Consider the following 23,089-nt stretch of genomic DNA (forward strand, 5'->3'; position numbering starts at 1 on the left):
TTTGGATTCTGTGTCTCGCCCTCTCTCTGCTGCTTTCCTGCTCACACTCTTATTTCTTTCTCTCAAAAATAAATAAATGTTTTAAAAAAATCTTAAGAAAATAATGAGGATTCTCTCATGGCAAACATGAGAGAATCCTCATTATTTTCTTAAGAGAACAAACTGAGGACTGATGGGTATGGGGGGGAGGGGAAGGGGGTGATGGGTATGGAGGAGGGCACTTGTGAGGATGAGCACTGGGTGTTATATGGAAAACAACTTGACAATAAACTATTTAAAAAAAAAGAAGAAAATAATGAGGATTTTTCAATGGTGGCTCAACATAAGTACACAAAAAATACTGAAAGGTTAAACACAAACTATTGACTTATCTTGGGGGAAAGGGTTCCCATGATAATCAGAAAATAAACAGGTAATGAAATTTTAAAAAGTTTAACCTTGATAGCAATCAAAGAAATTAAAATAGCAAAATACCTTTTTTTTTTTTTTCCTACCAAGCTGACAAAGATTTAAAAGTAAATAAATAATCCTGGATGTTAAAACACAGTGCCATGATAAAGCACTCACACCATGACAGGGCTGGTCATGTGGATTATTAAAGCTATAGTAATATTAAGTGACATGGCAAAGTTTTCTGCATATAAGCAAATGTTTAAATAAAAAAATAAAACACAAAATTATTTCTATATTATGATCTTAATATTTTAAATAAACAGTTAGTACAGTTCACAATGCTGGAGTGTCACCACCTGGGTTTACAAATTTGTCCCCAGCACTCCTTAGCTGTGGCACCCCCTCAGTCCATCCTCTCTCCAGGATGCATCTACAGCACAGAGACAGTGAGAGAAGGAGAGAAGCACAGCGCCAGTCAGGAAGCGAGCATTCAGTGAGATCAATTCACCGGCAGCAACAGCAGTAACGTGTATTTGTGCACATCAGAAAAAAAAGGAATCATATGAGGTTGTGAGTGGTCCTCTCTAGATGCTGAGATAATGCGTGAGTTACATGTTCTTCTTAACTCTCATGTTTTCAAATTCCCTAAAAGAACCATAAAATTATGCTGCATGAATTGCAAATGTAATATAGACCGATTAAACATTATAGCTATTTTATATCTTCACTAGGAATTAATTTGTTCCAAAAGTTACTTCTGGGAAGTAGACTTCCTATGAATATTATTAATAAACAAAAGATCACTTATAATAGGCAGTATTCATTATTTTACTTACAGAGTCTCCTGTCTTTGCTGAGACAAAGTGGCTACTAAAACCATTTTCCTGGCAAAACCGTAAATGTTTATCAGGTTTTACTGTTCGCATATGCTCCAAATCAACTAGAAAAGTGAACAAAAACAAACAGAACAAAACTCAGTATCAGAATCAATCAATACACTGTTAACAAGTTTGGCTGTGGCTTTTACTTTCCAATATTACATCCCAGCTTAGACACTAGCAGTGTAACCTTGAGCAATTTCTTTAACTTCATGCTTGAGTCTATAAATCTAAAAACTGAGAATAACAAATAGACCTACCTCTTACAGAGTTATTTGAGAATGAATCCACGAACATTGCACAATGACCAGCACATGGAAAGTACTCAAAAAATGGAAAGTGCTCATGCCTATTATCTACAGCCTCAGGCACGCTGAGACGCAAAAAAAAAAGATCTCATCTCAGCATAACGTGTTTAAATACAATGATTACAGTTGACCAGTGAATGTCATGGGTTTGAACTTAATACGTGGATTTTTACTGTACAGCAAATGTATTTTCTCCTCCTTATCATTTTCTTGATAGCATTATTTTCTCTACCTTACATTACTGGAAGAATACAATGTATAATACATATAGTGAACAAAATGTATTCATTGACAGTTTACACTATCAGTAAGTCTTCCAGTCAATAGTAGGCTGTCAGTGGTTACGTTTAGGGGAAGTCAAAAATTATACATGGATTTTTGACTAGGGGAGGGATGGGCACACCTAACCCCTATGTTGCTCAAGGGTCACTGTAACTGAAAGCCAGATGCGCTTATCCAAGCATATTTAGTTTGAAACAATTTAATTACTTTAAAGATAACAATAGTTCTATAATCCCTTTAATGTTAACACAAATACAAAATTAGTTTTGTGCCAAAGGACAGCAATATTTTGTTGCATGTTTACTTTATTTACAGCCACAGTTTGACTTCACGAACATACAGCTCAGTTGCTTTCCAAACCTAAAGTGTACATTTTGAAAGTAATGGGCAAGCGAGTATTTCCTTGAAAGTTGTAGGTACTTTAAAGCAAAGCACGGCACTCAAAGCCAATACTGGTTTTATCCAGCACAGTCTATTTTTCAAATGTGATCCTTTATTGAACAGTTTCTCTTTTTATAACACTACAGACCCTATAAGGGTGTTGACTCAATGCCGTCAAATTATAAGGCAAATATATTCACAGGATTTAAGGACAACTAGGCTCTTTGAGTCAATATAGGAAAAAAAAACTTAAACTGATTTCCTGAGGAAGGGACCCAACTGACTTGTAAAAACTTGTAAATTTGCAAATCTACTAAGCCTACATAATAGTGGCAATTGATTATCAACTAAAAAATGCTCTCATACTACATAAAAGGCTTTATTTAATATTATATTGAAGGTCTTAGTTTGTAGGCTCAACAGATCTTTCTCTAGGAGATTTCTGATCTAGTGGGGGATTTCTGAGTCCCATTTATACTGCTCAGCTTGGATAATGTGGAGCTTTTTTCTTTTCTGGCCACAAGTGCTGTTCCTTAAACATCACTGAGACCTTATTTACAAGAACAAGCCAAAAAATGTCCAGATACCACAGGCATCAATTTGTAGAAGACTAAAATACTGAGCTATTAGCACTGACATTTATACATCTAGTTTATCATAATATTGAGGCTAAAATGCTTTCCTAATTCAACATGAGTAAGAACAAATCATGTCACTAAGGAAATTACCCAATGAAATCACCATCCAATCAAAAAGAAACAAACATGAAGTTTGTCATTTAATATGTGTATGCATTTGTCTTTTCAAATGGAATAGTCTATCAATGTTCTGTTTTTTTCTTTCTCTTTTTTCCTTCCTTCCATCTGCCCCCCAACTCCCTAACTACCACATACACTTTTCTGTAACATCAGGGAATTTACTACCCAAGTACAAGTTTTTTTCCTAATAAAGATAACTGTGAAAAACTAGTACTATCACTGGTCAAGTGAAAACAGCAGCAACATTTATCCAACAAATATTTATTGAGTCCCTATTATATACCAAGCACTGTGGGAGGCAGCAAGAACCCAAAGATAAAAAACATATAATCCATGGGGCACCTGAGTGACTCAGTCAGTTAAACATCTGACTTTGGCTCAGATCATGATCTCGTGGCTCACAAGTTCAAGTCCCATGCTGGGCTCTGTGCTGACAGCTCAGAGCCTGAAGGCTGCTTCAGATTCTGTGTCTCCCTCTCTTTCTGCCCCTTCCCTGCTCACACTCTTTCTCTCTCTCTCAAAAATAAACAAACATTAAATAAAAAAAAAAAAAGAGGGGTCCCTGGGTGGCTCGTNNNCTCAAAAATAAACAAACATTAAAAAAAAAAAAAAAAGAGGGGCACCTGGGGGGCTCAGTCCATTAAACATTGGACTTCAGCTCAGATCACGATCTCACAGATGGGCCTTAGTTCAAGCCCCATGTTGGGCTCTATGCTGACAGCTCAGAGCCTGGAGCCTGCTTCAAATTCTGTGACTCCCTGTCTCTCTGTCCCTCCCCTGCTCGTGTGCTCTCTCTCTTTCAAAAATAAACACTTAAAATTTTTTTTTAAAAAAGGAAAGAAAAGCATACAATCCAGGTCCTAAAAAAGCCACCACCCTATTTTAGGAACCATCATAAATGTTCTTTTAAATAACTGAGATTCTGACAAAAGACACATATCAAGAAAAGGCCCTCATAGAACTTCACCACAAAGTTTTCCTCTGTTCTGTTAGAATTTAGTGGGCAACACTACAGAATATTAATTCTATATAATCCAGAAATGTACATCCTGAAGAAAAAGTTATAGTGAGACACTGGTAAAAATCTTTCCTTTCCTCACTTTTAAGGGCATCCTTAAGATTATCTAGTACCCATCTATCAAACATGTGATAATACTCTAACTGCTATGATTTAATTTCATTTATGTCTTTCAGTAAACCACGTCACCTTTCTAGTTCTCACATTTTGTTTTTGAAAATGGAATAAAAATTTCCTAATAACAGTAATACACACTCACTTCCCCATTTTGGCATATATCCTTCCAACATCTAAGCAACCGAAGGACAAAGGCATTAACAACATATATACATGCGGTTCCTTTCACCTCAACCACACTACAAGTACTCTGCTTAAACATGGGCTTAAGAATCGTTTTTTAAAATGTCTGTTTATTTTTTAGGAGAGAGACACAGCGTGAGCAGGAGAGGGGCAGAGAGAGAGGCAGACAAAGAATCCAAAGCAGGCTCCAGGCTCTGGGCTGTCAGCACAGAGCCTGACGCAGGGCTCAAACCTACAAACCATGAGATCAGGACCTAAGCCGAAGTTGGATGCTCAACCAACTGAGCCACCCAGGCACCCCTGGGCTTAAAAATTTCTAAGGGCAGCCACTGTACTGATCATTCATTCATTCACTTGGTTATGTATGCATGCCTATTATGGCCAGGCACTGTCCTGGGTGCTATGGATACAAGGAGCTTACATTTTAATAAAGGCAAGAGACTAACAAATAAAATAACATAGTATGGCAACTGCTAATAGATCTTACAGAGAAAAATAAAGGGCACAGGAGGGTAAGTACTATTTTAAACAGGTATGTCAAAGACCTTCAGAAGGTTAAAGGGCAAGGAAATCTGGGTAAAGCCTTCCAAGCAGAGGGAACTGTAAGTGCAACTACACTAAAGGAAGATTATGCATAGCAGGAAAAGAAAAGCCAGGAGACCAGAGTGGCTGAAATGAATTAGCAAGAAAGGGAAACAGTGGGAAGTGAGGGTTAAAAAGCTAGGAATCAGATCATGGAGGGTATGCAGGCCACATTTTAAAAGGTTATTTTGGGCTGCTCTGCAGAGAATAAACTACAGAATCACATGTAAAGCAGAAAAGCCACTGAGGAAGCTACTGGAAAATTCTAATAAAAAATAACACATCAGGGAAGAAAACAGAGCTGAGAGAGAATGGGCTGCAGAGACTGTATTATTTGAGTCCCTGGATCACACCACACCTAAAGACAGCATAGTTACCCGGTTTTTCACTTATGTAAGGCAATAAAATTCTCTCCAATTTTGGCAAAAAAAATTTAAGAGAGGGTAGATGGTAGTTTGGACAAGGCTCTAGTTTCTATCAGTAGAGATGGTAAAAAGTAGGGCAGATTCTCACTATATTTTTGGAATAAAAAGTAAATACAAAATACTAATGGATTTGATGTGGGATGTGAGAGAGTCTGAGAAATCACTTGCAGATAGTAACCTGGATTTAAAATGAGACACAGTGCATTACAGGTCTTGTTCCAGCCACATTTAGCTGCATGGGTGGAGGTGCATTCAAGCAGAGAAATTACTTACTAATTAAGCAGAGAAACTGTACCATGTACAATTACTGCAAAGAAGGCCAGGTAAGTTGAAGACAGTAAACGTATGGAAGTGTTATTTTGATGAAGCATGAAATCTAAGTTGGGTAAAGAGAGATTCAGGAAATTGAAAACTGTTAAGATGTAATTGGTAACTGACGTTAAAGTTTTGTGTAGGTTTAAAAATTACTGGAGTTGAATTACTAAAGAAGCTGAGCTGGAAAGACAGATAATGGACAGATTGGGATACATGAAATTAATATCAATATTATGGAGAGAGCTCAGAAACTGTTAATGACTAGGTCTTCAGAATAACTCTGCTGGTGTCAATCAGGGGCAAGGCGGCTGGAGGTAAAGGATTCATGGAACATGAGAGACCGAGGACAGTCCATATGGATACTGAAACTACCAAGAATGGTGACAGCAACAGTAAGGGAGTGACTGTAATCCAGGAAAAATTTCTCTGAGAAACTCAAGAAATGATTCAGGCAGGGGTTGGCTGATAAGGTCAACAAATACAAGTAGCAGGAGGTATGATCACATGGCTTGATACTCAAATCTAAGGGTGTTAGGGAAGTCAAAGGAGAATGGTCTGAAAAGAGCCATATGAACAAGGTCACCTACCCCACCTCCAGTCCTTACTGATAAGGTAGGTATTGGGTCTTTACATATTGGGTGTTGAATCGTTAGTTAACTGAGCTAACAACTCAAGACTCAATCTTGAATCTAAAGTGGTCACTTCATCCTTCATTTGGCCCTGCTAATTCCAATGGAACACTAACTCCATAAATTGATGTGATAGTTCAAAATGTATCCACTTGGGTAACTTCCAGGATAAAGTGGTCTGTATATTAGGATACAGACACAGATTTTATGAGTGACAAGACATAAATGAAGTTTAATAAACACTAATTCTAATAAAGTCACATCACATCAAATGTCATCATAAAGAATTATTACAAAAAATGTATTCATACACCAGTAGATGATCTTTGTTACTATTTTATTGATCTGGAGTGACAGATTACATGTAAGAACTACTCTCATACAAGAAATAACTTTTCTGAACTTCTCACTTGTTTGTACTAAGGCAAATATAGAAAAAAAAAAAACTATGGTTCTTCAATAAGCCACGGATTTATCTGAAGAAGAAGACATAGTAGGTAAAGAATGCAGTCTCCAAAGCCAGACTCCTAGGTTTGATTTCCTGTTCTATTACTGCTTGCGGAATTTTGAACAAATCAATCTCTTTATCTCAGTGTCCTCATCTGTAAGAGGAGGCAATAACTGTACCTACCTCATAGTGTTACTGTGCTAGATAAAATACGTACCTATGTATAAAGCACATACAGCAACGACTGGTACATGGTAAGGCGCACAGTATGTGACTGGCACACACCTGGTAAGTATTAGCCAGTGTACTATAGTCTGTCTATCCATTCATTTACTTGTGAACTGTTTACCCAGCACCCTGTTAGTGCTATAACTGCTAGGATGGCTAAGAGAAACACATGTAGACAGACATTATACAATGGAAACCTGAGACCAAGAGAACAATAGGGGTCTGTATAAGACAAGGTAGAACAAGAGAAAAGAGAAAAAAAATTTCTAGAATTATTCAGAGGGCTAGGAAAGACCTCACAGAGAAGATGATGTCAGCTGCCTCCTAAACAATGAGGGGGGAAAAAACAGTCCCACAACCTTGCTGACAGAGAGGACGAACATTCCTTAACAAAGAAAACGATGCATGAGCATCTGGAAGACCGTGGCTTCCAAGAGCTGGTGAAATCAGCGGGGCTGGGGCATGAGGGTCCTGTATGGGATGCTAAGGGGTTCAGCATATAGGTTCCATCTACACAGCCACATTTTTCACCCATCTTACCTTATGTACTCCAATCCACCTGAGCAAAAACTATAGGCACAAAAAGGAAATCCCTGTGACATATGTTAGCAAACCTTCAACTTCCCCTATTTCAAAGCACTTTCTTTCACTATACAGTGACAACTCCTTGTTTCTGAATTCAGAGACCATTTGAAAGGAGTGGTTGCACTCCTACAGATTTCATGAGTATGGCATTTTTTTTGTTTAGCCATCGTGTATACAGAAATAGTTCACGTTATCTATAACTTTCAAAATAGAAGACGGCAAGTGCTACACACATGCAGCTGATTCTTCTTCCTCCCAAAAGTTGTAACAATCCTACATTAATCAACCTACAGATGACTCACTGGAGGGGGCAGGGGGGGAGGAACAGATGGGGAGTGACAGGAGCCAAGACAGTGGTGATGACAGTTTCATACGGTGGCTAGAGACGACCTCTTTCATCTGAGACATAAAGGGTGAGAACAAGCCAACCAGGCTAAGAGGAGGCCGCAGGAGACAAATGTTTCAGTCACTGGAACTGGGACAAAACCGAACAGAGGAAGATGACCGTGTACAACTTTGGAAAACCAAGAAACATAATGAGCAAGAGTGGGATCACATAGGGTGTGTTACAGGAGGATATGAGCCACATAGAGCAACGTGATGCTCTTGCAGGGTCATAGCCAATGGCACCATGTGACCTTGTGTTTTGAAAAAATTACTTTGATAGAAAGGATGAGGAGAATGGATGGGAGGGCAAAAACAGAGAGAAACCACTCTGCGAGACTCCAGAAACCATCTAAACTCCGTTTCAAAATCTGCAAAACACGTGGACGTGGTAACACTCCTGGCAAATAGGTAACACGCTCATCTATCTGACACATAAAAGAACCAAGGCTGGGAGTGACTTAACCAAAGTCCCAGCACCAGTCATCAGTGGCACCAGAATTAGAACTGAGCCATTTAATTCCAACTCGAGTTATAACGTCGTGCAAAGAAGAATGAACGCCAGCTTTGGGGATGATCACCTAACAGTCTTTCATTCAGAGTTTTAGTTAAAAGAATATAAATGTACAAACTTTAAATTCTCATCATTATAAAAAAGTGAACTATTAAATACCTGGCTATTACTTGGTAGTACTTTAAAAGTATTCATTAATAACAGTAAATCATAAAACTAAGTCCATCCACATTATATACTGAGATAGTCTTGGCCTTAGCACTTGATTATATAAAGTCTTTTACAAAGTACTTGCAGCTGTACAAATTGTGAAATTACATAATGTTTAAAAATGATCCATCACGATTAGCCCAAATATGACAAGTAAAATACCCTTAATAATGTACTAAATTTGATTTACATGTGCTTAAAATACGTATATATTTTGACTTCTAAAACACACACACTAACATTAATTAGCCAAGTATATGAGAACTTCCCTTTTTAAGTCCTCTTTGTTTACTGGCATTCAGGCGTCCTTATTTAGGATCTCCACTACATCTACCAATAGGATTACTGATATAATGAACAGAACAGTCTTCAAAGTTATAGCACCAGATGTAATAAATAGCTTAAAATCTAGGCATATTAAAAAAACATATCAAATGTGTAATATTCAGAGCTACTGATCATATTAAATGATGAAAAATTTTAAGATTTATAAAATATAAAAAAATAGTATCATTTTTTTATTTTTGCCTGAGACTTTACAATATTCCTCTGTTCCTAATACTCATTTTTTAACATGATATAAAAATATATTCTATAATGAATCTTTTTCATCCAAACCAGAATGTATTAACATTACATATGTTAATACATATGTACATATTATTACATTACACATGGAATAATATATGTTTTTACAAAAAGGGAAAGCACTCTACAATGCTAATAATTATTAATGTCTATTCCTTATCAGTGGAAAGAAAGCATTAAAAGGATAAACTGCTTTTGCTCTTCAGTTCATGTATGATGGCAGAAACAGAATATTCTCTGTGAAATGACTGTAAAATATGTCGCCGTCTAACTTAAAGAAGTAAAATCAAAATAAAAATACAGCACTTGTACAGATTTTCACAGTAATTTTTAGGGTATCAAGGAAACATCTAGAGTGTTGATCTGGTTATACTCAATTCAAACAAACTACTTGTCACATTAACTACCTCCAGGAAGTTACTCCAAACACAAAATAAACTGTTTATGCCCCTACTCAGATAGATAACATGACAGATTGTTATTAGTTGAAGACAGATGAAATACATTAATTTGATTGTGAGCATGTGTTTAATTTTACCCTGCCACGCACACTCTCTAATGCTGTCTTTCTCTGATGACATAGTAAATCATAGTGTATTAGAAGAATGGCTAATGCCACAAAATAAAAAATTACCAGAACTTGACTTTGACTATAGATTCTTCAACCAACCTTCTTAAAAAAATATAACTGCCCGGAAATCACTGTGTTCCAAAGATTAAAAAAAAAAAAAAAGGTGTCATCAAAGAAACTACTCTAGTTTCTAGNTTTAAGTGTTTAACCTTAACAGTGTATATAAGCACTTTCTCTGATAAGGACATTTGCCAAATATGTTCCAAACATTCGCCTCAGGTTAGGATTTTCCTTTCAATTGTTTCATGATGGTTTAGAAACACACAAATTAGGATTTCATGAAATCAAATACACTGAGATGATAAATTCATTATTTAAGCCCTGCTTATTTGGTTCTTTTGTTACATGCAGTTAAAAACAAAAGCAGATAAGAACAAGGAAGCACACAACACAATAGCCACTCACAAAGTAGGTGTTGAATAAAGACAAAAGTATTTTTAAGCTCTTAAAAGAACTACAAAGTATCAACCGTGTCTAAAAATAATACACAGCGGACCCTCAAAGGACTCAGGCTTGAACTACACAAGTCTACTTGCATGTTGGCCTTTCTTTATTCTTTTCTCTTTTTTTTTTTTTTTTTTTTTNGTGGAAGGGAAGCAGGGCCCGATCACACTGGGCTCCCCACACCCCTCCGTCAGGTTCAGCTTCAGTAGCTCCACTGTGGGATTAGGGGCACCGGAGAGGAGGCATCAAGTTGTGATGTCTCACCAAGCCCCAGAGACCTTTCGGATGGGGGCTAAGTCAGCTCTGGCCAGTGGCAGAGCCGGGGCGTCCCAGTCAGGGCTCACAGAGGCCAGAGGCATTTTCGAGTCCCAGTGGCTGCAGCAGCAGCTAAGTTCTGTCCTGCAATGTTGATGACACCAGAAGCTAATTCTTGCCAGGCCTGCTGCAAGCTGGCATCTGTGCGGCAGTATAAGGAGTGGACCTGCCTGCACATCACACTTCCCAGGACAGTGATGCCCGTGAAGAACATCGGATGATAAAACCACAAACAACAGCACGGAAAAGATGAGGACGAAGGATAATAGTTACCTGCAAAGCTAGAAAGAGGACTGATAAAGACACTTCATAGGCCTTGGGGGCTGTAGAGTCACCAGACCACCACCAACAGCGGCCAGAATCAACAGGACAGAACTCATATTATTTCCTCAATTTCTTTAGCTTCATTGATTAGATCACCCACATTCTTTCTGCGAATACACAATGGATAACTACTTCTCCTCTAACTTCATGCTAAAATGAAATAACAGGTCTACATGAGAACACAGCACCAGAGAGTAAGTAAATCTTTCTACATCTGTGGCTGTCTACAACTTTTTATTGCTTTCCATAACATGTGTGCATAAATCATGAAGATTAGCATTTGCCCACATGCCAAAAGCCTAAAGGGACTTGAAAATTCATGTTTTAAACATTCTCCATAGGAATTCTCACTAGGGAATTTCATACCTGCACAGAACTATACAGGTTTGTTTGCAAAATTCTGCATGGTACTTATATAATAGATAGACATAATAGATACAATAAAGTCCAAGTTCACTTATGCCTTTCATATATAGACTTGCATGGAAACAAAAAAAGTTTATCTGCCTTGCCTAAATACCAGAATACCCTGGAATCTTGCAAAGAATAGAAGCCACACTAAGAATTGCCTCAATTGGCAATTATATTATGGTTATCTAAATCTTCTTTATATTTTCCAATTCCCTATCATATATTAGATCTACTGGGAGAGAAGGAATGAAAGAACATCATTTAAGATAACAACAAAGGGGAAACAGTAAAAGAACTCAGAGCAAGGAACAGCTAACATGTACATAGCAGCACAGTTTTTCATGCGCTTTAAACATACCAAATCCATCCATTCTCACAGCAACCATCCTTTGACAGATGAAACAACTGAGGCACAGAGAAAGTATAGGACTTATGTAAGGACACACATCTAGTAAGGAGAGGAGCCAGAATTCCACCCCAAGTCAATCCAGCTCCAGAGTCTGCATTCGTAACTCCCATACAACTTGTTTCTCATATAGGTAGTCTTCTGAAATTGTCTTTTTTCCATACCGCATTGTTTCATGCATGGTATCCCAAGTAGAACGGTTCACTCGCTTTCACTGCCACAGAAGACATCTCTGTATGGGCACAACACAACTTAGAGATCTTTCTGTCCATTGATGGACACTCAAGGTTCTCCCAATTGTTAGCTATTACCAACAATGAAACACTGTGACTATTCACAATACATGTCACCTGACACATATGGGAAGCAGTCTAAGATATATCACAGAGTAATACTGTTGAATCATAGTCTATGAATGCTCATTGCTTCTTGCCCTTTGGCTGAGACCAAGCATAGTCTATGAACATTCTTTATAGATTAACACCAAATCACTTTCAAAGGGATCGTACCAATCTGTAATCCACCCAGTGAGTATGAATTCTTATAGATTCATATTATGTCTCCATCACTGTTATCATTAGGCATCTTGATCTGTACATTACTTACCTGTGGTCCTATTTTGCATCACTAAGAAGAGTGATGAGACTGCACTTATTTTCACATCTTTGGGCAATTTGTCTTTCTTCTGTGAAATTCTTATTTCTGTTTTATGTCCATTTATCTAGTGAGTTGTCTTTTCCTTATATATTTGTAAAGTATACTAATCGTTTGTCATTTACTTTTATTATAAATAGCTTCTCCCAGTTTATGGCTTATGTTCTGAATTCTCTAATGTATCATTTGATAGAGGCAAACGTGTTTATCTTATGTGGTTGATATATTCAATATTTAAATTCAGCAATTGCATCTTACTTCAGAAATCCTTCTACATACCAAGGTAAGAGAGAAATTCATTTTTTTTCCTTCTAAAAAGTTGTGCCAGGGCACCTAGGTGGCTCAGTCCATTGAGCATCCAACTTTGGGTTAGGTCATGATCTCATGGTTTGTGGGTTTGAGCCCTGCATCGGGCTCTGTGCTGACAGCTCAGAGCCTGGAGCCTGCTTTGGATTCTGTGTCTCCCTCTCTCTCTGCCCCTCCCCCATTTGCACTCTGTCCCTCTCGGTCTCTCAAAAAGGAAAAAACATTTTAAAAATTTTAATTAAAAAATAGATAGATATAAGTAAGTAAATAAATAAATAAATAGTTGTGCCAACAACATTTCATTCCAAGTGAAAAAATTTTTTGTGTATGGGGATAACATAGGGATCCATTTCCTTTTCAAATAACCGTCCTAGGACTACTTATGAAATATTCTACTCTTTCTCCAAGGTCTTCAAGACCATTTTCAAAATATCATCAAAGTTCCATTTACGTGAGCTTTGTTGCCAGTATGTCTATTCTGTTTCCTTGAATGAATTCCACATGGTTGCTATTACAAGCTACTGATAAAAAGTCCTGATCACTGGCACGGCAAATGCCCCCCCACCTGACAATCCTGGAGCACAGTGACTATTCTGGGTCCTTTACCCTTCCACATGGAGTTAGATTTACTTAAACACCACATACAAAAATGCCATCTTTTACTGAAAAGATGCTAGATCAACAAATCAATTTGAGAACTGACATATGTATAATATTAAGCCTTTATATCCTTGAATACTGTATGTTTTCATTTTATTTGGCGTCTTATTTATGCTTAAACAGTGTTCTCAACATAGAAATTTTTTTTAATTTTATGTACATTTATTTTAAGAGAGAAAGCAAGTGAAGGAGGGGCAGAGAGAGCAGGAGAGAGAATCCCAAGCAGGCTCTACACTATCAGAGTGCCCCTCAACACAAGGATTTTCAACATAGTTAATCACATCTGAGAATTTGGTCATTCTGTTCCTTTTTTTTTTTTTTTTACAAATAGTTTATTGTCAAATTAGTTTCCACATAACACTCAGTGCTCATCCCCACAAGTGTCCTCCTCCATGACCATCCTCCCTCCCCCCCACATCCATCAGTCATTCTGTTTCATTTTTAATCTGTGTACCGTATATATCTTTTTCTTACTGTTTTACAATAGCCAGAACACCTCAAGAATGATGCTGAATATGAAAGTCATGGGAGTAGACATTTTGGCCTTGTACTTGACCTCAGGAGCAAAGTGGTCACCCTCTCAGTACTAAGTACGATACTGACTATAGGCTTTTCACAAATGCATTTACCAGGCTGAAGAAGTTCGTTCTCATTCCCAGTTTGCAGAGAGTTTAAATGGATGTTGAATTTTATCAAATGTTTTTTATACATCTATTGAAATCATCAAACAGCTTTAAACTTCTTTAGCCTATTAATATAGCAAATTATATTAATTCATTTTGAATACTGAAATAGCATTTCCAGGATAAACCCCACTTGGTTGGACATGATGTAGTATCACTTTTATACTGTATATTGCTAAATTCATTGTTAGTATTTTATTAAGGATTTTTTTGTGTGCATCTGTGTTCATAAGGGATATTGGTCTGTAGTTTTCTTATAGTGTCTTTATCTGATTTCAGTACCAGATTAATGCTGCTGTTGTATCGTCTTTGGTGTTCTGGAAGAGTGTATATACAACTGGTATTATGTCTTCCATACATGCTTGGTAGAATTCACAGGTAAAAACCATCTGAGCCTGTAGTGTTCTTTCTGAGAACATTTTAAGTTATGAATTTAATTTTTTTCATAAATACATAAGTGTTCATTTCATCTGTTTCTTCTCAAATGAACTGTGGTAGTTTGTATTTTTATAGGAATTTATTTAACCTAAATTGTCAAATTTATGGAAGTAAATTTTTTTTAATATTCTCTTATCCTCCTTTTAACACTAGCAGGATGTATAGTAAATTCTTCACTTTTGTTTCTGATACTGTCATTTGTGCCTTCTTTTTTTCATGCTCAGTTTGGTTAGAGGTTTATCAATTTTACTGCTCCAATTTCAAAGGACCAATTTTTGGTTTCATTGATTTCTCTATTGCTTTGGATTTCTACTTTTGCTTCACTTTTTCCTCCCTTCTGCTTGCTTTAGGTTTAATTTGCCCTTCATTTTCTAGTTTGCAAAGGTGGAAACTTAGATCACTGATTTTGAAAAAAAAATTTTCTTTTCAAATATAAGCATTTAACAATGCTAACAACTTCTCTCTAAACACTAACATTTTGGCTCCATCCCATAAATTTTGATATGCAGTACTTTCATTTTTGCTTAATGCAAAATATTTAATTTTTTGTGACTTCCTCTTTGACCCATTGTTTACTTAGAAGTGACTTGTTTAATTTCCAAATATTTGGGGATATTACAAATATATTTCTGTTACTGATTTCTAGTTTCATTCCATTATTGACAGAGAACATATTCAATTCTTTTAAATTTGTTAATACTTTTTTTTATAGGCCAAAATATAATGTCTTATTCCATGTGAACTTGAAAGCAACAATTACTCTGCCATCGTCAGACAGAATGTTCCATAAACGTCAATCATGCCAATCAGCTGGTTGATGTTGTTCAGGTTGCTATGTCCTGATTGATTAACGATGTATATGCCCTGTCAGCAGTGAGAGGAGTGAGGAGTCTTGCCAGCAGTGAGAGGTCTCAACTGCAATGGTGTGTTTGCCTATTTCTCTTTACTATCAGTTTTTGCTTTAAGTATTTTGAAGTTCTGTTTGTGGGTTTATAGACATTAAGTGTTATGATTACTTTTTTGTGAATTAACCCTCTGAATACTATGTAATATCTTTTTTAATCCCTGAACTAAATTCCTTGTTATTAATATTGCTACTCCAACTTTCTTTTGATTAGTTTTCAGAATATATCTTTTTCATTCCTTTTATCTTTAACCTATCTGTATTTTCATATTTTTTTTAATGTTTATTTATTCTTGAGAGACAGAGTGTGAGTGGGGAAGAGACAGAGAGAGAGAGAGAAAGGGAGACACAGAATCTGAAGCAGGCTCCAGGCTCTGAGCTGTCAGCACACAGCCCGACGTGGGGCTTGAATCCACAAACCATGAGATCATGACCTGAGCTGAAGTTGGACACTTAACCAACTGAGCCACCCAGGCGCCCCTGTAATCTTCATATTTAAAGTGGGTTTGTTACAGATAGCATATAAGTGTCTTTATCCATTCTGAATATCTTCATATTTTAATTGATGTATTTAGACAAGATTTTAGCAAACTTTTCTCCGCAAAGGGTCAGACAGTAAATATATTAGAGTTTGTGGGTCATATGTTCATATCAACTACTCAGTTCTGCCACTGTACTGAAAATAACAGCAACAAACACAATGTAAAACATGGGTGTGGCTCTCTTCCAATAAAACTATTTATAGACCATTTTCATGTAATTTTTGGAATATCATTCTTTTGATATTTTTTCCATTTAAAAATATTTAAAAAAATTCTTAGATAGTGGGCCATACAAAAAGAGGCTATGGTCCACAGTTGGCTGACCCTTGCTCTACACTAATCCTCAAATCACTCTTCTGTGACAACCCATGTTTGAGTAGCTTTCAGGAGAAAATCTAAATTCTTAAACATTATCTCTGTTTCTCAACTCTCCTTGCCTTACACCCTAACTTCCAGCTGGGACAAATATAAATTTCTTATATTTCAAATTGTTTCCTAGCTTCTAAAGTCCTGGACTGGTCTTTCTTGGCCTTCTCTGTATGGTACATTTCTGCATATCCCTTAAGATTCTGTTTAAGTATTTACTTCCGCTGTAAAGTGCTCTGTGTACCAAGCACATCACTCTAGGACAACACTATCATATGGTCTCCACCACTGTGCTTGGTACAGCAAAGGCACGAACGAACGAACGAATGAATTAATGAACGGATGCATACTTTTAAATGTAAGTGGAAATTGAACCGTGTGCAACTATTTCTAATAATAACAGTCAAATTCTAACATAGAGTTGTTTTTAATGGTCATCAGCATGTATTTTAACCAAACTGATTTTAGAAAAAATAATTTAAACCTCATAAAAACTGAAAGCATTTTCTGAATTATAAAATGTCCCTTATACTTTGATATTAAACTATAACAAACTCTCAGAAGATGGTGCTAGCCCAATATGTCAATAAGCAAGAAATAAATATAGATAATTCCTAACAGACAACTTCCTTTGAAAGAGGAAAATTTCACTCCTGAACCTTAGATTAAATGTAAAATTTAATCAATTTGTACAAATTTTTAATTAAGTATGGAATAGTGATCAGTAATCTTTAATGCTTAAAAAAAGAGATCCCAAAATAGAAGGAGCTTAAATGCAAACCTAGAAAATATTCCTTTCCACTGACAAAGAATTCAGTCCAGTCTCAATACATTGGTGGATCAAGTTATAACTCTATGGCTATATGTAGCAGCGGTGGGAAAAAAGATGGAATAAAGAATGAAACAAAATTATACAGTCATTTTGGTGTTCAGTTTTAAACCAAAAAATATGGGATGCCTGGGTGGCTCAGTCGGTCGGGCGTCCAACTTCAGCTCAGGTCATGATCTCATGGTTTGTGGGTTTGAGCCCCACGTTGGGCTCTGTGCTGACAGCTAGCTCAGAGCCTGGAGCCTGCTTCAGATTCTGTGTCTCCCTCTGTCTCTGACCTTCCCCTGCTCACGCTGTCTCTCTCTCTCTCTCTCTCTCAGAAATAAATAAAACATTAAAAATTTTTTTAAATAAATAAATAAACCAAAAAATACGTTTTTAAACTGAAACTAAAATGGACAAATTCAGTTGATAAGTTTTAATAACACTCACTTATTTTTTGTTTTCAGATACCTGCCATTTGGGGTTTCTTTGTTGTTGTTGTTAAGATTGAACTGACCACTTTGTACTTTTTGGCTAGTCATAAATTACAGAAAAATTCTAAAGTAGGATTTAATAAGCACTCCTGAAGATTATGAAAACTATACATTCAGGTATTCATTTTCAAAAAAATTATCATTTTTGTGTAGAAAAATCTCTGTCTCCTAATAAAAATGTAAATCCATATTAGGGAAGTAAATGGCTTGTGTTGGAAGATTAAGTGAAAATTTTCTGGCTGAGGAGGAAACAAATGCACACAGCCAGAATCTCAAATTTAAGACTATCTGACTTAAAAGTAGCAGTCTTTCTTTTATTGGGGTATGTTACTAAATGACACATTCTAACTGTAAAATACATTAAAATAAGGGTGCCTGGGTGGCTCAGTTGGTTAAGCGTCCAACTTTTGCTCAGGTCATGATCTCAAAGTTCATGAGCTTAAGCCTTGCATCGGGCTCTGTGCTAGCAGTGCAGAGCCTAGAGCCTGCTCCACATTCTGTGCCACCCTCTCTCTCTGCCCCTCCACACACCCTCTTTCTCTCTCCCTCTCAAACATAAATGAACATTAAAAAAATAAATAAATAAAAATAAATAAAATAAAATACATTCAATACATACAAATACAGCACAGGGTGCTTCTTATTCAAACTTAAACCCCAGAGGGGCACCTGGCTGGCTCAGTCAGTAGAGCATGTGACTCTTGATCTCAGGGTTGTAAATTTGAGCCCCACATTGGGTGTAGAGATTATTTAATTTTTTTTTAATCTTAAAAAAAATAAACTTCAGAAATACCTCTCATGGGTGCAATATATTCTATAAAGCTGAAACAATAAACACACGCATTTACACCCAAAAGAGGCAAAAGAAAGTTGTCAGCCTATATGAAATATACTATAAGTTAAAGGGACTACAGAAAATCCAACTGAAAACTACAACTGATAGGTAACTTATGTTAATGAATCACCTGATTCTGAGACTATCAGAAATTTACATTCTATGCAAATGTAAATTTCTTTTGACTACTCCAAAAGAAAAATTTTTTTAAATCTTTTATTTATTTCTGAGAGAGAGACAGTGTGAGCAGGGGAGGGACAGAAAGAAAGGGAGACACAGAATCTGAAAAAGGCTCCAGCCTGACGCGGGGCTCGAACCCATGAACCGTGAGATCATGACCTGAGCTGAAGTCGGACGCTTAACCGACTGAGCCACCCAGGTGCCCCGAAAATCTTTTAATAAGAAAAGCTGACAGCCTTCCTTCCAATTATATGTCAGTAATACAACCAGTATTTATGGATAAAATTCTGAGATTTCTTAATGAATATTGTAATTGTGGGAGTGCAATGAAAGGGAAATTACTGAACTCTGATTTCCCTTTTCCAGAATACTCACTATTTGAAAAATAAATGAAGATTACACCTTGAGAATTTATAATGAATAAGCATTAGAGCTTTTCAGGTGAGAGCACCTAATAAGAATTTTCCATTCTTCTTTTCAACAGCCAAAACTATTGAAAATAATCAGTAATTATAATTTATAATTAATTATAAAGGTCATGGTTCTTGAATTCAGAAATAATCACAAAGAAATAATCATAAATAGATAAATAAGCAAACTACAAGGCATCCAATCAGAAATTTTAGGTGGCTCTTCAAAATACAGCTTAAAAAAAAGTCTGCATACAATACAACTATATAGGCTTAAAACCTTAAGTGAAAAAAATACATACACAGAAAGAGACTGAAAGAACACATGCAGATATTAACAAGTGCTCAGTTCTGGTAGGTAGAATTATGAGTGATTTTTTTGTCTTCAAAGGCTTCAACATTTTCTTCGTTTTCTAAATCAAATATGTATTGATCCTTCTTTACTTGAAAATCCTACAAAATATGTTACATAATAATTATAGAGTAACTCTAGAATAACACTATGTCTTAGAATACATTACACAGTGATAGATTTTAAATACTTCGCTATGCTAAAACTTCAATATGAGACATAAATATATGGAAAATGAGTTTTTAAACAAGGATATCAATGGTATCTTTGGCATCAATAACACTGCAAGAAGTTATGAAGTTACTCCACTAATATTTAATAATATATTTTATTAAAATTTAATAATATTTTCAGATCTCCCCATTTGGAATTATTTCATTCAATAATAATTTATTACATTGTCTTTTAATTGTAAAGTGTCTCAAAAAAAAAATAAAGCATTACAATAGAGTCTTGTGTGGGGCAAAAGTGGCATCAATTAATTTGAACGGCCTGAAACAATTCTATTGCCAACAAAAAAGTCAACCTCAAAAATCAAAATATTCGACCTCTGATACTAAATAATCATGACGAAAACAAAGAATATGCAAGCCAATCCCAACAAAGAATCGATCACATGTCACTGAAACAAGTGTTCAAACTTTAAAGTTGCCAAAAAGAAAATGTAATGTTGATCATGTGACACCACATTATATGGCTATCGCAAAACGCAAAGCCATGTCTGAATGTGAGCTGACAAACATCTCTCACTATGCCTCTTCCACAAACAGCTGATTTAAAATGACAGTTGTGTCTCACTCTAGGCCATTTAAATGGGAGGACTTCTTGGGGCATTTTGTACCCTCTCCAGCTCAATGATTTGTTAAATCATTCTTTATGGTAAAAAGACTTCAACTATCTTTAAAAGATGCTTTTTTTTTTTTTTAATGTTTTATTTATTTCTAGGAGAGAGAGAGAGAGACAGCGTGAGCAGGGGAGGGTGAGCAGGGGAGGGTCAGAGAGAGAGGGAGTCACAGACTGAAACAGGCTCCAGGCTCCGAGCTGGCAGTCAGCACAGAGCCCGATGCGGGGCCCGAACCCACGAACCGCAAGATCATGACCTAAGCGAAAGTCGGACGCTTAACCGACTAAGCCACCCAGGCGCCCCTTTAAAAGATGCTTTTAAAAGTTTTTAAAACCAGCCCTTAAGCACAATGAGGATTTTTTAATCCAAACTGTTATTTAAGGCTCAAAGTACCACTGAGATGCCAGATGAAATATTAAAAATGGCAATACATAGCAGTATTTTTAAAAAATAAGGAAACTGTGTCAAGAGTAAAAGAGGAAAAAAAAATCCTGGGAGATAAAATGAGCTGGTAGAAATAACTCTCTAAGTATGTGATCTCATATGAAAGGTTTCTAGTATGAATCCTAGAATGGGTAATGTGTGTCAGTCAGGGTTGGGTCAAGGAAGCAGAGCCAGTATGGGGATAAAGAAGTATTTATTATAGTGGTTAGCCCTTGGGTAGCTGTGGAAGCTTTGGAGCAGTGGGCGCAGGCAGCTGCCTCTGCATCCAACCTTGAGCCTGAAGCCACTGCAGGTCGGCCAGACCAGCAGTCAGGAAGGGAAATGGATAAGAAGAGAAGCAAAGACAAATTGGAACCTGGGAGGATGAGCTCGAACTGATAAAGTCAAGAACAAACTGGAACCAAGGCGCCTGGGTGGCTCAGTTGGTCAAGCGTCCGACTTCAGCTCAGGTCATGATCTCATGGTCCGTGAGTTCGAGCCCCGCATCAGGCTCTGTGTTGACAGCTCAGAGCCTGCAGCCTGCTTTGGATTCTGTGTGTGTGTCTCTCTCTGACCCTCCCCTGCTCAGGTTCTGTCTGTCTATCTCTCCCTCTCTCTCTCAAAAATGAATAAACATTAAAAAAAAAATTTTAAGGAACAAACTGGAACTACTGAGGACAAAAGAAACTAGCACTGAACAAACTGGAACTCCTGTGCCTCTCACCAACTCCTACCGTGACGCCAGGGGTGAGCTGTAGGAGAAGCCTGCACCCTTCAGAGGGCTGTGCATGCAGAGCAAGTACTCAGAAAGCTGAAGGGGAAAGAACTGTTGATCCATGTGCAACCCTACACCCACAATGTGAGTAAACAAGTCAGTGACACTGTACGAGAGCTGACACAGTGCCTGGTACTCAGCACTGACCTAGGAGACACCAAAAGCATACCTGTCACTCCCTGTGCAAAATGTCACCAGTACTATCCAAAACAATACAGGGAAGGAAATTTGGGGGAACATTTTCAGGTTAGCCAAGTTGACCACCAGAGAGAGAAAGCTGATCAATACCTCCAACAACCTCAAACGATTACAAAGATATAGAGTGAAGGACAGCTCTCCAGATTGGTAACTCAGTGGTGTAAATCAGTGCAAGGAAATTACTCAACTTCTACAATGGACGAGGGGGCGGGGAGGGGTCTCAGCTACTGCTTGCCTGTATATGCAAATTAAAAGCCTGACCTGTCGATATGCTACCAATACAGGGTGAAATATACTGCAAGCCCCGAGATCTGTCCTCACATTCATAACAACTGCTACGAAAATCCAATATTGGCTTTCATCATAAATTTTAAAACCCAGATCAGCTACTAATACTATTCAATTCTATCTACACATTTAAATAGGAATAAGCAAGCATTTATAGATCATAAGGAATCAAAAACATGAATGTGAGGCCACAGAGCTGTTGGCTCTGTTGAAAAGAGTTAATAAAAAAAAAAATAAGAACAACGTAAAAACTAAAAAAAATGCAAGGCTGGGGCACCTGGGTGGCTCAGTTGGTTAAGCATCCAACTTCAGCTCAGGTCATGATCTCATGGTTTGTGGGTTCCAGCCCCACATCGGGCTCTGTGCTGACGGCTCAGAGTCTGTTTCAGATTCTGTGTCTCCCTCTCTCTCTGCCCCTTCCCCACTCATTCTCTGTCTCTCAAAAACTGAATAAATGTTAAAAAAAAAAAAATGCAAGGATCCTGTCCTTCTCATCCCCACTCTCCTCCTGTTTGCCATCTAGGGGCTGCTGCTACTAATTCTGCTTCTTTCATTCTGTATCATGGTAGAGACAATGGCTGCAGCGGGCTGTGGAGGGCAGTGAGGAAGACTGGGCTCAACTGGGATGGTAATATTCTGTATTTGATAAGGATTTAGGTTTTACAGGTGTGTGAACTGTCAGAATCAACAAATGGTACTATTGAGAATTTTTCCATTTCACTGTCAGCAAATCTCACCACCACCAAAAAAAAAAAAGGAACCCTAATGATATTTCCAATGAAATGTTTACTTTTAAAAAGCACTGTCTGCAACTTACTTTGCAATGTATCAAAAAGTAGATTTACTGCTAGACTGTTAGAGGGATGGACAGATGGACTGATATGTGGTAAAGCAAAAACAGCAAGATATTCATTGTAAACTCTACATCAGGGGTCAACAAACTATAGCCTGTGGGCCACATCTGGTCTGCCACCTGTTTATATTATAGCCCATGGGCTAATAACACAGTTGTACATTTTTTAAAGGTTGAAAATAGATGAATAACTCATGACATGAATGTGAAATATGAAATATAAATTTCAGTGTCAACAAGGCTTAACTGGAACACAACCACGTGCATTCACTTACATACTGTCCGTGGCTGGTTTTGCCCTATGACGGGCCAAGTG

General features: G+C 37.1%; 1 protein-coding gene across 4 annotated transcripts in view; it reads right to left on the reverse strand.

Annotated features, from left to right (window-relative positions):
* Window positions 1-23,089, reverse strand: part of RAB28 (RAB28, member RAS oncogene family) — an 86,976-nt gene that overhangs the window by 13,566 nt on the left and 50,321 nt on the right. For all 4 annotated transcript variants that reach the window (XR_013331691.1, XR_013331690.1, XM_077750496.1 and 1 more), the window contains exon 5: window positions 1,230-1,333. Coding sequence is in view for 2 of the 4 variants with exons in the window: in XM_077750496.1 (XP_077606622.1) it covers window positions 1,230-1,333 (104 nt within the window). In the remaining 2 variants the exon portion in view is untranslated. The remainder of the gene's footprint in view (window positions 1-1,229; window positions 1,334-23,089) is intronic.

Source organism: Crocuta crocuta, unplaced genomic scaffold, assembly GCF_008692635.1.
Source record: "Crocuta crocuta isolate KB4526 unplaced genomic scaffold, BGI_CrCroc_1.0 scaffold179, whole genome shotgun sequence".
NCBI classification, from domain to species: Eukaryota; Metazoa; Chordata; class Mammalia; order Carnivora; family Hyaenidae; genus Crocuta; species Crocuta crocuta.